General features: G+C 36.2%; 1 protein-coding gene across 4 annotated transcripts in view; it reads left to right on the top strand.

Annotated features, from left to right (window-relative positions):
• Invs (inversin) overlaps positions 1-18039 on the top strand; it is a 150593-nt gene that overhangs the window by 18731 nt on the left and 113823 nt on the right. For all 4 annotated transcript variants that reach the window (XM_031377361.1, XM_031377360.1, XM_031377362.1 and 1 more), the window contains one exon: positions 4853-5019. In XM_031377361.1, the coding sequence (XP_031233221.1) occupies positions 4853-5019 (167 nt within the window). The remainder of the gene's footprint in view (positions 1-4852; positions 5020-18039) is intronic.

An 18039-nucleotide genomic window follows, 5' to 3' on the forward strand; every position in this document is an offset into this window, starting at 1 on the left:
AAAAAAAAAAAAAAAGAAGCCTGTATTATTTTTATTTTTCATTTAATAATGTTTTAAAATTTCCCTTAAAAATTCTTTTTAATCCACAGACTATAATTTCCTGTTACAACTCTATGATTTATTATTTGCCTAATTGTATTACTATCAGAAAACATACTTTGTGCATTTTCAGTCCTTTAATTCTTTTACTGTGGGTCTGTTTGGAAAATGTTCTATGGTATCTGGCTGTCACTTCAGAATGTTCAATAAATATTTGCTGAACCGTGCTATGTTATAATGATGTTTACTTCTTTATCCTTACAGGTATTGATTTTAGAGATTGTTATTTTTAAGAGAGGAATGTTAGTTACTAAGCACAAATTTGAATCTTTCAGAGATTTGTAACTTACCAGCTTTGCTATATAGTTCAAAGCTATGTTTTAATACATATACATTTAGCATTACTATGTATTTTCATTGAATTGACCCTTATATAATTATTGAATGCCTCCATTTGGTCCACACAGTTATCTTTGCTGTTGTCTACCTTATTAGATATTAACCTGCATCAGTTTTATTGATTAGTGTTTACATGTTAGGTCTTTACTCTGATTTTACTTTTAACCATTTGTAATTATATAGTGAATGGATTTTTATATAACTAGCATATAGTTCAGTTTTTTCCTGTCTCATGTATTTTCATCAGTGTGCTTATATAACATTTATATTTGCTGGGCAATGGTGGTGCATGCCTTTAATCCCAACATTTGGGAGGCCGAGGCAGGTAAATTTCTGAGTTTGAGGCCAGTCTGGTCTACAGAATGAGTTCCAGGACAGCCAGGGCTACACTGAGAAACCCTGTCTCGAAAAACAAAACAAAACAAAACAAAAAACAAAAAACATTTATATTTAATGTAATTGCAGGTGTTAGGATTTAAGTTTCTCAGTTTATGTATTCTTCTGTTTCTAATTTCTTTACCTTCCTCTTTATTGTCTTCCTTTCCATTTATTGAACAGTTTTAGTATCCCATTTTAACATATATGTAGCCAACTTTTTACTAAGTGTACACTGTAGCTATTTTCAGACACACCAGAAGAGGGCATCAGATCCCATTACAGATGGATATGAGCTACCAAGTGGTTGTCTGGGAATTGAACTCAGGACCTCTGAAAGAGTAGTCAGTGTACTTAACCACTGAGCCCTAAGTGCTCTTATTAAGATAAAATTCACATTACATACATTTTACCAATCAAAAACATAATTTAATGGTTTTATTTATTGACATACTTAACATTAAATTTGTTTTATTACCACCTTCTGCTAAAAAATTTTATACACCTTATCTGGTACTACCTCAAGTCTAACAAATTCCTCAAAGTTAAAGGCAATGGCTAATATACTCTCTGTTTGAATAGATATATTTGTATAAGACATTTCATATAAATAAAATCATACAATGTATGGTATTTGGACCAGCTTTTCTCACTTAGCATATGTATTCAAGATCTACCCGTGTTACATATATATTTGACCATGTTCCTTTTATTGAATATTATTTCAGTTTGTGGACCTATAGCATTTTGTTTATCCATTCGTCAGCTGACTACTTGCGACTCCACTTTGGAGCTATGATGAGTAGTACTATTATGAGACATTTTTTTGAACCTGCTTTTGCGTGGACATATTTCATTTCTCTGTGGTATATATTTTGGAGTGGAGTTGTTATATTAAGTTGTTACTCTGGGTTTAATAGCTTGAAGAATTGTTTTCCAAAATGGTAATACCATTTTATTTTCCTTCTAATAGCACATGAAGATTTTAATTTTTCATATTCACATTAATATTTGTTATATGATATGTTTGTTATGATTATTATTCTAGTGTGTTTTTAAAAATTACCTCTACAGTACTGGTGAGAAGGCTCAGTGAGTAATGACATTTGTCCCCAAACCTCATGTTTGATCCTCTGAACCTACATGGTGGAAAGACAGCATCGACACCCACTTGTTGTACTCTGACTTTCATACGTGTGCCATATCATGCATATGTGTACATGTGTGTGCTCATATGAACAAATATTTTTAAATTATTTTTATTATTGTTTTTAAGTATGTGCATGTGTACATGTGAATACAGTGTCTGTGGAAGCCAGAGAATTGTGGTCCACTGAAGCTTGACTTACAGGTTGTTATGAGCCTCCCAGCATGGGTTCTGGGAATCAAAATTGGGTCCTCTGCAAGAGCAGTACTCATACTTTCCCACGCAGCCATCTCTGCAGCCTCACAAACCCCCCAAATTTAATTTGCCTCTATATAAATAGATAACCATATAATATAGTACTGTAGTTTTATTTTTCAGTCATCAAAACATAATTTGTAAAAGGGGAATAATCTGTTATATTCCTGGATACTGTTCGGTCGTATTTCTTCATTCCTGATATTCTAGGTTTTTTGATCACCTCCTTTCTCTTTGAAGAACATTCTAAGCCCCCCAGCTTTCATAACTATTATTTGATTGATTCTTTTTAATTTTATGAGGACTGTCTGATGGCTTTAAATTCTGTTTTCTTCACTTGAACTTTGTTCATAAAAGATTTAACTAGGAATTATGAATTAAAAGTTTTATTTTCTTGAAGAGGACCACTGTCTCCTGGCCTCCTTTGTTTCAAAGGAGACACATTCTGTCCTTTGAATGGCTGCTCCCCATGGTGAGTGCTGGACCTCTTTGCTGCTTTCATAGTTTCTTTCTTTGTCTTCAGCTTTCATAACTATTTTTTGTTTCATTTTTTTAAAGATTTATTTATTTATTTTATGTATGAGTACATATACATTGCTGTCTTCAGACACACCAGAAGAGGGCATCGGATCCCATTACAGATGGTTGTAAGCCACCATGTGGTTGCTGGGAATTGAACTCAGGACCTCTGGAAGAGCAGTCAGTGCTCTTAACCCCTGAGCCATCTCTCCAGCCTCCCAGCTTTCATAACTATTATTTGGTTGATTCAACATAGATTCTTTTGAGTTTATTTAATTTGATCATTTCTGAACTTCTTTCAGTTGCAGAGCTTTGTCTTTTAACAAATTTGAGCCATGTCTAACCATTCTTTCTTAAATTGTGCTTTTATTTTTATTTTATATTTTCTAAAATTTTGCATGTGCATATATGTTTGTATGTGCATGCAAAAGTTCTTCTCATAGCGCATGCAGGTAGAGGTCAGAAACATTGTTGGGTATTAGTCTTCACCATCCACCTTGTTTGTGACAGTGCCTGGCTGTGTTCTGCTGTGTACAACAGGCTCTATGACCTGAAGATTCCAGGGGTTCTCTGGTCTCTGCCTCTCCTCTTGCAATAGGAACAGGGGATTACAGGCTCATGCTACTGTATCCAGCTTTTACTTGGGTCTTGTGGATTCAAACTCATGTCCTCAAACTTGTGTGGCAACTGCTTCTCCCACCAAGCCAGCTTCCCAATTGGTCAACTATTTTTAGTATTTTATTTATTTATTTATTTTTTACTTCTTGAAACACCAATGATATATTACTGTTATTTTGTTACTGACCCCATAAATCTCAAAAACTGTTAAATCTCTTTGTTTGTTTCTTTGGTATTTGATACTCAAGTTGAATAACATGTTGGTCTGTCATCAAGTTTAGAGATTTGTTCCTATGTTTTCCCCATTCTTCCTAAGCTACTTGATGAGGTTTAGTTACTTTTGTTTATTTTATTTGGTTATACACTTGTTTATTAGAATGTTGTCATTTATGAGCCAACATGGTATTGCACACCTGTAGTCTCTTCACTTGGGAGGCTAAAGCAAGAAGATGATGAGTTTGAGGTCACTATAGGCTACATAGTAAGATTCTGTCAAATATATATATTTGGTATAATATAATTATATAATATTATATAACATATATTATATGTGTATGTATATCAATAAATATTTAAATCTTTTTCCTTTGGCTTGTATTTCTATTTCTGGTTTTTTCCAGAGAGTTATTTCCACATTTGTGTCAAGAATATTGATGATTGTTGGAGCACTTTTGAAATAATTATTTTAAATATTGTCAGGATTACAATATCTAGATTATCACAGTTATTCTTTTGTTGATATTTTCATAACTCAAGTTATCTAGTAATTTGGAACTATGTCTTTGACATTTTATGTATCATGAGACTAGATTCTTTTTATTTTACTTTAGAAGATTAACAACCTGTTTTGGTTTAGAATAAGATTTTGTTTCAATTTTATGGACTTCAGTTCAAGTGTGAACTTAGTTTTCAGCTCCCTTATAGGTTCATCTGGCCTTTCCTGCGTCTGGGCTGTCTGTTCTAGGTTAGAACCTGGGCAGGACAGCACCTGTAGTTCAGTTTCTGGAGCGTTTGCTATCCTGAGTCTAGTCATTTCCCAGGAGTTGGTCAGGTTATCCATAATCCTATAGACCAGTTTAAAGAACTGTCCTCGCTATATCCTCTCTTACTCTCTAAGGAATGATAAGAGATATATCCTTTCTTTTGCTATCCTTTGCTTAATTTAGGGTACAGTAGCTGGCAAAGCTCTTCCCAAGCACCCAGTAGGCAAGAGGATGGTGTGTTTGCTTTTCATCTGTGTGCAGAGTACAGCAGGAATACTGAGACTCATTTGGCAGTCTTTCTCTGCCATCTACTTTCAGTATGCAAATGTATAGGTCAATAAACTTCTTTACACTTCAGATGTCAGTGATGCAGGCATGCTCCTATTTACCTCATAGACTAAATTAAAATGAAGTAATAGACAGTAGAATTAGCACAGTGCTCAAAAATAAGGATTTAGAAATTATACCTCCTACTTATATAAGGACAATTATTAAATATCACCCTTTTGTATTATAGGAAACTCTGCTCTTAAAGACAAAGAAGACCAATTTGGAAGAACACCACTTATGTATTGTGTGTTGGCAGACAGATTGGACTGTGCAGATGCTCTTCTAAAAGCAGGGGCAGATGTCAACAAAACGGACCATAGCCGGAGAACAGCCCTCCACCTTGCAGCTCAAAAGGTGAGAAGCCAAGTTACCTTGAAGAGGAGACTGTGTGGCTGTTTGTTACTTTACTGGTGGAACTGTGTAATGACCAAATAAATGACAAAGGGAAGACACATAGGCTTCTGGGCTTCTCCAACCATAGTCTATAAGCTGTGGGTTAGAATACAGTTAAGTGGCTCCGAGGACAGTTCACACACATTATCCATGTATGGAGAGAAGACAAACACTGAAAAGAAACAACAGTGTTGCCAGTGCTTGGGCTTAGTACTAGAAATGAACATGAGTCTTTGTGCTTGGGAAAGATTGGTTTTTTCCTTCATGAATGAATATTAGTTTTACAATTAAAAGTTTCATTCCCTGTAGAAATTTGTGGTATTAGACTTATAAAGAAATTTATGTTCTCCTGTACTTTTAGCTTTTTAAAAATAAAAAGTTATATTGAAAGTATTAATATAATTTAAAGTTTTTAAAGCCATTGTTACAACAAGAGTTCAGATTTGTTTTTTGTTTGTTTGTTTGTTTGAGACAGGGTCTTACTGTGCAGCTCTGCTGCCCTTGAACTCACAGAGTTCCATAGATCTATAGAGTTACTATAGATCAGGCTGGTCTCAAACTCACAGAGATCTGCCTTCCTCTACCTCCCAAGTGCTGTAATTAAAGGTACACACCACTACACCAGGTTCAGAGTTCAGATTTTTAAGATGAACAATAGTAAAAAGATAAAATAAGAAGCTTTAAAACCATTTTCCTTCCATAAAGTTTTGGTTAATAAGACATTCTTCTAGTTCATATTATTTTTCTTTGTTACATTAGACTTCAGATTTTTGTAATAAAAACAGTGAACATTAGTTAGATCAAGCACAAACGACTAGTGGTATTTCTCAGTTAAAAGTATGACCAAACAGAGCTGCCTAATTGAAGGGTTAGAAACATGCTTCTCCATGTGCTGAATGCATAAGAAGAGGCTGACATTAAGATCGGCTGCTACCTGTGCGCTCACCAGCGAGCTCTGTCAGCTTGCTTCCAGTCACTTCTCCTGAACTGATTTTCAGTACAGTAATTTCAAAAAACCAACTCTCATTTTTAACCTCAGACTTAACTGCTGCTCAAGTACTTATAGACTCTCACCTTGGCTTGTCAACTACCTAAACTGTTCCCTGGAAAATAACTGCACTTACGTTGTGATCATTAAAGAAAATAGAAATGGACACAACGTCAAGAATCTGGTGCTGTTTACACTTCCCATTGTGAGTCATTTAAGTAGGAGACTCAGACTTTTTAAAAATTTACTTATGTATGTATTTTTGTGAGTGCTCTGTCTGCATGTACACCTGCATGCCAGAAGAGGGCATCGGAGCTTCTGCATGGTTTTGAGCCACCACTGCTGAGAATTGAATTCTGGACTTGGAGAAGAGCAAGCAGCCAGTGCAGTCTCACCTGCCTGAGAGTCTATTAAAATGCAGATGGGAAGATCCTGACGTTAGGAAGTTTTTTTGTTTGTTTGTTTTTGTTTTTGTTTTTTTTGGTGGACAGGGTCAGGTAGCATGAAGACTTAGGTTGATGATCTAATATGATGACTTCCCAGAGAGTTAATGTGACCAGCATGGTTGACAGAAGGGCTTGCCTCCTCAGCTAAGTTAGCCTTGTCAGATGCAACTCATTTTCTGTTGCTCCTTATTTTAGTGTTAATTTTGTTTTTTGTTTATTTGTTTTGTGGGTTCTTTTTGTTTCAATGGGTGGTGGCTCTGTGTGTGTGTGTGCGCGTGTTGTTTTGAGACAGTGTCTCACAGTGCAGCATAGACTGACGTTAAACTTGTGGCAGTTCTCCTACCTTAGCCCCCCAAGTGCTGGAATTAGAAGTGCAAGCCACCATGCCAGAGTGCTTGTTTTGACATTTTTTTTTAATTATTAAAATTCTTACTGTGTGTTGTGTATACACGGTGTGTGTATAGACACTCATGCCACAAAGCATATGTGGAGGTCAAAGTCAGTTCTTTCTTTCTACCTTTACTGGGATTTAAGGATTGAACTCAGATTTGAGGGTCTCCAAACTTGTGCAGCAAATGCCTCTGCCTACTGTACTAATGACTGTTCTGCTGCTGTGATGGAACCTGATGGCCAAGGCACAGGAAGAAGGAAATTTATTTGGACTGATGGTTCAGCAGCAAAGTGAAGGCACGGTTCTGTAACAGCAACTGAGAACTCACATCTTGAACCACAAATGGGAAAGAGCAAACTGAGAGTGGCACAAGACTCTGTGAAATCTCAGAGCCCACCCCTAGTGACACACCTCCTTTAGCCAGGCCATGCCTCCTAAGCATACCCAAATGGCCACCAGCTGGGTACACAGCTGAACACAGCTTGAAGCAGGTGTTCAAGTAGCCTTTCCCACGGGGTACGTTCTCATTCAAACTACCACATCCACTGAGCCATCTTGCTAGTCTTGATATTTTAATTATGGTTTTAAATAGTGTCTGTGAAGAAGTAGAATTAAGATTTATTGTTAGAACTTAGTTGATTACGTATATTACACATTTCATGTTTACTCAAGGATCTCATAATTAACACCCTCCCTTTGCTCTTGCTTTGTTCTTTTTTACATGCTTGCCATGAGCAGTGCTGTCTTTAAGTTATATTACTAGACTTTCCAGAGTATGAGTGGGAATTATTCTTTAGTCCCCTGCTTTGCCTGATCAAACACAGGTGTTATGTTTGATTTTGTGTTTCCCACAAAGTTCCATTTTTAAGTAACCTAAAATAAACACAATAAGCAGGAATAAGATGATCAAGATTCTTTTTTGTTGTTTTAGTTTTTTTTTTATTTTTCAAGACAGGGTTTTTCTGTGTACCTTTGACTGTCCTGGAACTCTTTCTGTAGACGAGGCTGGCCTCAAACTCACAGAGATCCGTCTGCCTCGACCTCCTGAGTGCTGGGATTAATGGCATGAGCCACCACCACCATCCAGCAAGAAATATTTTTTAATAATATATAAAGATAAGTCCCAAGTTCAATGAGACATCCTGTTTCAGAGAACACACGGGCACACACACACACACACACACACACACACACACACACACCTTTAAAGGCATCTTTGCATTAAATATCTAGGATTTTTCCATATTAAAATAAATCAAATATGATCTCCCAATGAAAGACAACCAGCTTGTCCAAAGAGTATCCCAGTCAGCCTGGCGTTTTCCTTTAAAGGCTTTTCCAAATTGTAATGCAGATGATACAGCTCTAACAGTCTTAGGAGGTCAAGAGACATAGATGACATTGCCAGGGTGGAAAGAACAATGCAGGAAGAACCCATTAATCCTGCTGCAGATCTCATCCGGTCAGTAGTTAAACTGTCCTTAGGTAAGGTTTGTGAAGACTGGCAGTAAAGAGCAGCTGGGAGGAGATAGAAGGGCTTAGCAGCCAGTGTTTCTAAGTTATCCAGATTTTCTTCCATGATTAAATCTTTAGTCCATAAAAAATTGATTTTTGTGTAGGGATCCATTCTCACTTGAAAATATATGGGTAATTAAGTTTGCCTACACAAATTCATTAATTTTTAGTCATATAAATATCAGCTGTGTGCTGGTACAAGGCTTTTGTACAATGTAATCCCTATGTCTTTTTTTTTTTTTTCTAATGAAAAGTCCTTTCTACAATGGAGCCATTTAGGAAATTTGAAGTTATGTGATTACAGTATCTAAGGAGATTAACATGACAATCAAAGCTACTTTCAAAGAGGAATAAAGTATAGGTGCATAGTGAGGTATTAGAGTCAAGCCAATGGAGTAGATTGAATCTAATAGATACACCATGGAAATCCTGACTCAACACATAGTTGCAAGACATTTTCTAGGTAGCCATGATTATGTAACTTGGGAGAGTAGAAAAAGTAAGTCATGCATGTCTGCTATAGATTGAGGCTTTTAGTAGAGTCCCCATTAAACTTCCTTTCCTTTCATTTAGTGAACTTCTTTTCAAATGTAGTTTATCCCATGTAAATCTGGTCTCTGTGATCTTAGAAATATGCTATTTGGGCTGGGGAGACAGTTAGTAAGGGAAGTAAGTAGCTAGATGCACGCCTGAGAACCTGAGTTTGAGTCCTTGAAAAAAAAAACCTGGTATGGCATTGGACATGTTGATGCATACAGAGGCAGGTATATCTCTGCAAGTTTGAGACAAGCCTTCTACATAGTGAATTCCAAGACAACCAGGGCTGTAATAGAGAGACCCAGTTCAAAAAACATACAAACCAAAAATCTGGTATGATGGCACGTGCTTATAATCTCCATGCTGGGGATGCAGAGGTAGGTAGATCCAGCCAGCCTAGCCTCATAGGTAAGCTCCAGACAGTGTGAAACCCTGTATAAAACAAGGTGGATGGCACCTGACAAGTGGCGACTCAGGTTAACCTCTGGCCTCCATATGCACACACATATATTTATATTTGTGTAGCTATCGATTTTCATGCATATGACCATGATTCATTTACAAATGTAGATTAAAAGTACTGCATAATTAGGACTGTGTTGGGATACAAGATGGACAAGTTTCTTGGAGCTGGCCCTTCTACCTATAATGAATGCACTTAGTATATAGCAACAGTCATAGCATAGAAATAATGAGTGTTATTATTTATATCCATGCTCATGTTATTATGTTTCTTTATAATACAAAACTATACTGTTAGCTTTTCTTAGGTTTATTAGTGGGGAAACATATTCCCATAGTACTTTATGTATATCTGTTAGTGCATCATTATGTTGCATTGTAACTATAATGTCTCTTTTATGCTTAAAAAAAGGAGCATGAAATGCCAGGCAAGCATGTTGTTTTATTTATTTTTGAATCCTTCTAGATTTAGTACATTTAACATGTTTCTTTAAATAAATTTCCCCTCCCATCCAGTAAAGCTGATTTTATAGCTACAGTTCTAGCACACTTCTTGCCACTTAGTAGAGAGTATCAGTTCAATAAATATGAATCAGTAATAAATTTATTATGAAAGATATTGGCTTCAAAACTGTTAACATTTAAATAAATAGATTATATTTATTCTTTTTTAAATTTTCTATCACCTTCCTTTCCAATTTTATAAGCAGATTTTATAAAACTGGGCTTTTAATTTACATATAAATAATATGTAAATTTTATGCCTTAATTTCTTTAACTTTAAGATGAATAAGGTAGGCTAATACTCTATCTTTTCTATAGGAGTTATGAGTACTTAAACTTAAAGCATTTAATTTGTTGGAGATATGTATTTTCTAGGGATATGTTACCAGTGTTGTAGCCGCTAGGCATATTGCAACATATGTACAAACATCAGATTACCACAGAGGGTACCACAGAGGGTTAGTACTTATTACAGACAGATGGCTCTTTGGATCTTTTCTAGTTTGACTTGGATAAGGCTCCATGAAAATGTGTCTGTCTGTCTTCTTAAGATTTGTGTTCTGTACTGTATGTGTATTATTTCATGTAAAGTATTATTTATCAATGATAAAATGTCTAGAACTTTGTAATCATTACCTATAGATAATCATTACCTGTCTCTATCTGTCTCTGTGTCTCTGTCTCTGTGTTCCTGTCTCTCCATCTCTCTCTCACTCTCTCTTTCTGCAATGCTGAAGATTGGGCTTGGAACTTCATGCATATAAGGCAATTGATTCATCCCCAGCTCCAGCTCTCTTTTCTTAAAAAATTAATTCACTGTTCTCATTGCTTTTACATATGTGTGAGCTTTACCTTATTCATTTTGTGTTAATGAAGATTATAAGTATATGGATATAATAGGAAATGATGTGAAAGACATTCAAGTGCCTAACATTTAGAAGAAGTAAAACTATTATTTTATATTTTATATGTTCTTAAATAAATGTTCTTACTGTCCAAAATCCTGTTCCCCTATATTCTCTTTCTCCTAAGTTAGACTGAGTTTAGTGGTTTCAATTTCATGAATATTTTTCAACATACATTCACTCACACACATAAGGAACATTATTTTATGCGCTTAAAATTTTTAAATAAATGACACACTGTGATGTGCATCATTCTTCAACTTTATTAAATTGAATATATGTTTTGAGATTTACTTATATTGAAACATGTAGCCCTGGTTCACTAAAGATTATATCAAAATACCCAAAAGACACATGAAAAGGCATATCACTATTAGTAATTAGGAAAATGCAAATTAATACAATGATAAGATACCACTACTCAGTCATTTAAATATCTAAAGTAAAAATTTGAGACAGTTGCTGCACAGTGGTTGGTGGTGGCAATGTGGACCAACTAAAATGCTCAACATCTCATGAAAGAGTAAATTGGTGCATCCATTCTGGAAAACTGTACCTACCTACTAGACACACAATTGTAAATTTAAGTCTAAGTAATACAAGAGGTAAATGAGCTCCTCTTTCTCCTCTTTCAAAAGGTGTTTGAAATGATCAAGGCTTTATTCATAGAAGCAAAAAACCAAAATGTTTCTTATTTTTGCAGTGCTGAGAATCGAACTCAGGATTCTGCATTTTAGATCAGTGCTATATCACTGAACTGTCCCCCTGCTCCAGTGTATTAATAATAGGTCAAATAACATAAAAACTTATCAACAGAAAATAGGAAAATACATTTCTATGATATCCCTGCTACAAAATTTGGAAAAATGAAGGGTTGGTCTGTTTGGCCTCATAAGTGAGTTTTGTAGACATTGTGCTGAATGAAACAGCTTACTTGTAAAATCTGTGTGTTGTTTGTAGGGGTTTCAAGAGCAGGCTAGACTGATGTCTGGTGACTCAGTCAGGTTTGTGGTTACCTCGGGAGTGTGCAGTGACTGACAGCATGGAGCTTTCCAGGGTGCTAGAGATCATCTAGTGTTTAGTCTGTGTGTTAGCTCCATGAAAAGTTATCAGTCTGTCTTCTGAAGATTTATTTCCTGTACTGTGTGCATACTGTTTCATGTAAAGCATTGGTAAAATGTCTAGAACTTTGTAATCATTACCTGTAGATAAGATCAGGGAAGATGGAACCTGCAGTAGTTTCTGGACTGGGCATGTAAACCCTATGGTCGCAAATCCCACCTGAGTTTGTAGAACAATATGAAAGTCTGAATCCATGATCTGACCCTTGAGTTTTTAGAACTAGATATGCATAGGCCTCCTGGACTACATATTAAAACACAGATTGCTGGGCCTACTTCATGCATTTTTAATTTAATCAAGGCAACCTGAAACGAGAGAGTTCACTTCTCTAAGTTCCAAGGTCAAGACAGTGATGCTGACGAAACCCTCTGAGAACTGCTGCTCTGTTCTGCCCACATCCTTTGATGTTATATGCTCTCCCCATTTTCAGTACATTGGCCTTGTCTAGATATAACCCCTTAAATGTATTGGTAGTACTGGCTTTGGATGCTATTATTCAAAAGGTAGGATATACTAGTCAAGGAGTAATATGAGAAGAAAAGCTATTGAGTTCCGAGTAAACTGAGTGTTGGTCCCTATGGTAGTTGACGGCTGCCATGAATTTTGCTATGCTAGTTTGGATCTGCAAAGTGAGCTCTGAACTAGAGTTTTTAGTGTAAACAGGGGTCATAAGAGTTGCTGTGCCCAAGTATGAAATATAGAGGGGAAACAGGATCAAAAATAAGCACTAATAATGAAGAGTAATTTAAGAAAAATAAGCTTACAAAGGAAACATTTAAAGAAGGGAGAAAAACCAGATGAGAATAGTGTTGCAAACCTAGCCCAATCAGCAGGTTTTAAACAGTAAGAGACCCTGGCTTCAAACAAAACTAAGGTGGACAGTTCCTGAGGAAAAACCCAAGGTTGACCTCTGGCCTCTACATGTACAGTGTGCACACATATCCACACGCATGTACATATATGCACATACAGTCACATGTAGGGAGTGAGTGAATGATTTCTGAATCAATGTCCCTTGGAAAATAGGAACAAAGCATTCCAAAGTATCTCCAAGATATAGTGAGGGAGTTTGGACTTAGGCAAATAGGCTTGTTTATTTAGTGGGCATGGCAAGAATTTAGAACATGTGTGACTACTGCTGACAACTAGTTATAAACTAGCTTTAAAACCAGAGTTTCCCTGGAAAATTAGTTTCATTGTATAAAGGGGGAAGCAATTTTTTGCCGTGGGTTTCATGTTTAAAGGCCTAGAGCAAGATGTTTTAATTCTAAAGCAGAGGAGACTGGATGATGAGGGAAACTTGGGCTACAAAGGACCACTGCTCCCCATCTCCCAAATATAACACCCCAATTTCATGAAACTCTTATGCTCAAGGTATAAATCCTGGGCAATAAGAAAGCTAAAGTGAAGTGAGAACTTACTTCTTCATTGAATAACAAGGACCCACTACTTTCTGGATCTCTGTCGAGTTAATATGGCATAATGAAAAAGAAATTGAATCTGAAGTTTCAAGCTTTATAGTCCATTCATAATTCAAAGACATCTGGTACCATAGCACATCACTCACTAGCTTTTGACCTCCCACAGGTGGTTTAACTCTCCAGGGCTTTGTAAAATATAGCTTATATTACTACCTTACCTACCTCACAGAACTGTGAATATTTAAGAAATGAAATATCAGTATTAACATGTCGACCAGAAACCATGGAAGGCAGATAACTTGTGCATAATGTTTACAAACACACAGGCTTGAATATCATCAGAAGACCATATAAGTAATTGCTTTCTTAATTATAGTATTATTTCCAATTGTATTTAGAAATTGTTGTGTCTAATAAAATATTTCATTTTAAATTGTCATTAAGTTTAATTCTTTTCAGTCAACTGATATATATTAAAAGTAAACACACTTTTGGTGGATTTTTTTCTTTATGATTTTTAACTTTAAAAAGACTGAGAACTATATATAATTATATATTAAATATATAAAGTACTTTATAAGTAACTTTAACTAGGAAAATAGTAGATGACATATTTACTGACTTTAACCTTACTAGCAAAAATATTTTAACACATATAGCTTTTTACACATCTAACCTTCAAAATAACTCTTTTTTGTTGACTCAAAAACTTGGTAAAGTTAAGAACTGTTGTCATCTGTCGCCATCTCCACGACTCTTACCTTCTGGTTAATCATGTGCCTCCTCCTCATGGCTCCTTCCCTTTTGATCTATCATTTGCCTGAACCAAGCTGTCTGTTTAAATCAAAAGACATGGAAATTTTAATTCCTTGGATAAAGAAACTAATCAAATTTTAACAACTTTGAATTTCATTTTCAAATTATTTTTCCTGAAATTCTTCCAAAACCAAGTAAAAATATATAGGGAAAGGCAACTTTTATAGCTATATCTTGTACTTCCCTGTTTTATATGAATCTCATAGGATGCAGAACATGATTTGTTTATAGTTCTTGTTCTAACAAAGGAGAACAGGTCTAACAGGAGACCTAACTTGGGTAGATTTACTCTTTCTTCCCTCCTTCTTCTTTCTTCTTTCTCTGGCATTTACACCTGATGGCTTGCTCCTCTTAATTTTCTGTTGACCTCTGTAGTCCTACAGGAACCCTTGCTTCTTTTACGCTGCTCTTCTTTCACTCACTTCCAGAACTTCCAGGTTTTTCTCTCACATCTTTGTTTCTAGTACTAACCCTTCTTTCAAATTCCATACTTGTTTTTCCAGCTATTATCTAGAAATCCGTAGCTGAGTATATTTTTAATGTCAGTTTCAGCATATCTGAAACAAGCCTTTGTCTTTTGTCTGTGTATGACCTACTGATTTTTTGTTGGGGACAGGACAGAGTATCTTTTAGCACAGGCCAGCCTGGAATTCATTGTATACCTTAGGTTGACATCAAACTTGTAATCCTCCTGCCTCTGCCTCCTGTGTGCTAGAATTATAGGTGTATGCCACCATACTTGCCTAGTATACTAACTTTAACTAGATATAGCTCAGCAACTAAGAGCACTGGATTCCCTTTCAGAGGATCCAGGTTTGGTTTCCAGGACCTATATCGTGAATCACTACTTTCTATAACTCCACTTCCAAGGTATCCAACACCTTATGACCTACACAGGTACCAGATACACACACACACACACACACACACACACACACACACACACACACATACACATGGTGCACATATATGCATGCATGCAGTCACAGGTACACATAAAATAAAAATAAGTGATAAAAATTAATTGTCTGGTGAAAGTCATATAACAAAGCTGATTATTCTAACAGGGACAAGTGGGGAATGTTACTACACTCACGATGTGCAGTCACCACCTCCAGTTCCAAAGCGTTTCTGTCACTCTAAAGCAAATGTTTGAGTTGGAGGGTCAGCTTTTGGGTTACGGTGTGAACCTAGTCTATGAGAAGCACTCAAGTACTTCTTGAGTACACATAGTAGAGGGTCTCTGCTACTCGAAGTAGAGACATGTCTCTCTCTACTCATTCTTCCTATTGCTTCTTTCCGCAACCGTGGCAGTCACGGATAAGCATTCTGCTTCTGTGGATTTATGCATTAAGTATGTTTCATACATGCAAATTTACATAGTAGTTGAATTTTTGTCCATGTCTATCAACTTGCATGTAGTAGTTAGTCACATGGAACAACATGTTGAGATCATTATTTTGAAAATATCTGACATGATTCTAATGTGAAAAAAATCTTCCCTGAGCTTCATGATAGTCACATAGCAGTCAGATTCACCATATGTTGTCTGATTTCTCTGTAGGTACACTGGGGTACCATTTGGTCAGGCTCTTTAAGGCCTTTGTCCCTGCTGTCAAAATTAGCTTGCCTTCTGTTTTGTTTTATTTCATTTGGTTTCATAATTATATCTTAGTGCTTCTGATATACCAACACTAAAAAGAAATGTTCAGATTTCCCTCAGTGTTCTTTCATATTTTCATATCATCTTTCCTTTTTTCTGGTTCTTCTGGCCAAGAATACTCCTCAAATCCAGTTTTCCCATCTCAGTTCCAAGAAGTACTTGTATGCTCGCTTCTCAGAGACTAGGTTCACGACATAATCCAAAGCTGAACCTTCAGCTCTAACATTTGCTTTTACTTTGCAGACACAGTCAAGCAGACTTGAGGGTTGCATTTTTTAAATCTGCATAGCTTATAGAATTTTGTTTTAAATATAATCTTGTTTCCTACAGCCATATTCATTGCCTGGCCATCTTTATCTCTTCACTGACCCCTACTTTACCAAGCCATGAAAATAAAGTATCCACTGTCCATGAATAGGTTCAGTGATCCCCCACAAGCCCAGATTCCCATGGAAACCAATCAAAAACTAAAAGGAAAGAAAGAAAATATATTGAATTTCCCTGAGACCTACAGCTTGTTTTTCATTAGACTCATGCTGGTTTCCTTTAAACTCTGGGCACAGCGCCAATGAATATTTTTATGGCTGATAAAAAGGAGCTTCAGATCCATTTACTGTCATTTAACCTTTTAAAAATTAATTTTGAATGTAACATCAATTCCAAAGAAAACATGAGCATTAATTTTCTAATTATCTTTCTATGTCATAGGACTATAATTTTTCTCCTTGTTTTTTTTTCTTGCTCATATTTTGCTGTTTAAAAAGAGTTAAAAAAGAATCAGGAGTACTTATTACCCCTCTAGGAAGCATATTGTCCATCCCTGCCCACAACAGTTTTCCTTATGGCTTGTCTTAGGTTCTTTGCACCTCCTTCTGTTACTAAGTTTCTTCAAGACACAAATGATCACCTAAAGTTTAATAACAGGTAACCAAAATATCAAAGTTATGGGGACTCAACAGAGTTAGGGAGAGTGTACACAGATAAGACAGCTTGTAATTTGATGGGTGAGTGAATGAAGGAATGGATGAATGTAAAGTGGGATTTTAATTCAGTGTTCCCTTTGCATTTGGAATTACCCTGTCTCTGAGCTACACCACCAGCCCAAGTTGTATTTATAAATGAAACAATCAAAATAATATAATTCATTAAAATAGTATCTGAGGCAAGACTTGAAGTAGATGGGGAAGCTAGCCAGATAAATACTAAAGGAAAAGCATTTGTTACAGGAGGAGCAATGGGGATCAAACCTTAAACACGGGGCATGCCTGGAGGATGAAAGGAAAAGCATTTGTTACAGGAGGAGCAATGGGGATAAAACCTTAAACACGGGGCATGCCTGGAGGATGAAAGAAGAGCAAGGTCCTGTGAGTTAGCCTTAGAATGACTTAGAAGACAAAAAGAAACTAGAAAGGTAAAGAAACGGTGGCTAGATCCTGTAGGCCACTGTCACAAATATGAGGAAGCAGTAGAGGATTATGAAGAAAGGATGATGTAATCTATCATCTATCTTAATCAGAGGAGTTGTTCTCTAGTTTCCACACACTTCCCTCACTCATGCTTCATGTACTATGCTTTCATGTCTGTTGCTCATCATCATCTTTTCACCAGATATACTCCCATCTACAAGACTATCATGCAAATCTGATGAGCCCAGAGCATAACATGACTGTTCCATTGATGGGTGATCACTATTGTTTTATGTAGGAGGGTTTTACAGTACTACTTCTAAATCTGCTTTCTACTTATTACTAATTAAAAGACCTCCTGCATCTGTGTAATTTCAGGCTTGAGCACAAATGCAGCATCTCATTGTACCCATGTTTTAAACTTTGCAGAGTTACATGAGAGGTGGAGTTAGCCATTCCCTCCTTGTCTTTGCATCTCCTGTCTTCAGTCCCCTATTATCACTTGTCACACAAAAAGACAATTGTGTATTACACATTTGATTTTCCTACAGACTGTGGGCTACTTAATATGGAAGAGAAGAGTGTCATTCAGTCTTTTTATTTCTAGTGTCTAATATTTAGCAGCTGATGCTTCATGAATTGATTTTGGTTCAATTCATGCAGCCTATCAAGGGTCCTCTTTGTTCAGTGCAGACTATCTCCCCAACCGACAGATCACCAACATTCTCAGCCTAATCTTTGACGTCAAAATATATCCTAAGTATAGAAAAAGCTTAACACTTAGTACTAAAATCAACCTCTTTTT

This window comes from Mastomys coucha, unplaced genomic scaffold (assembly GCF_008632895.1).
Source record: "Mastomys coucha isolate ucsf_1 unplaced genomic scaffold, UCSF_Mcou_1 pScaffold18, whole genome shotgun sequence".
Lineage (NCBI taxonomy): Eukaryota > Metazoa > Chordata > Mammalia > Rodentia > Muridae > Mastomys > Mastomys coucha.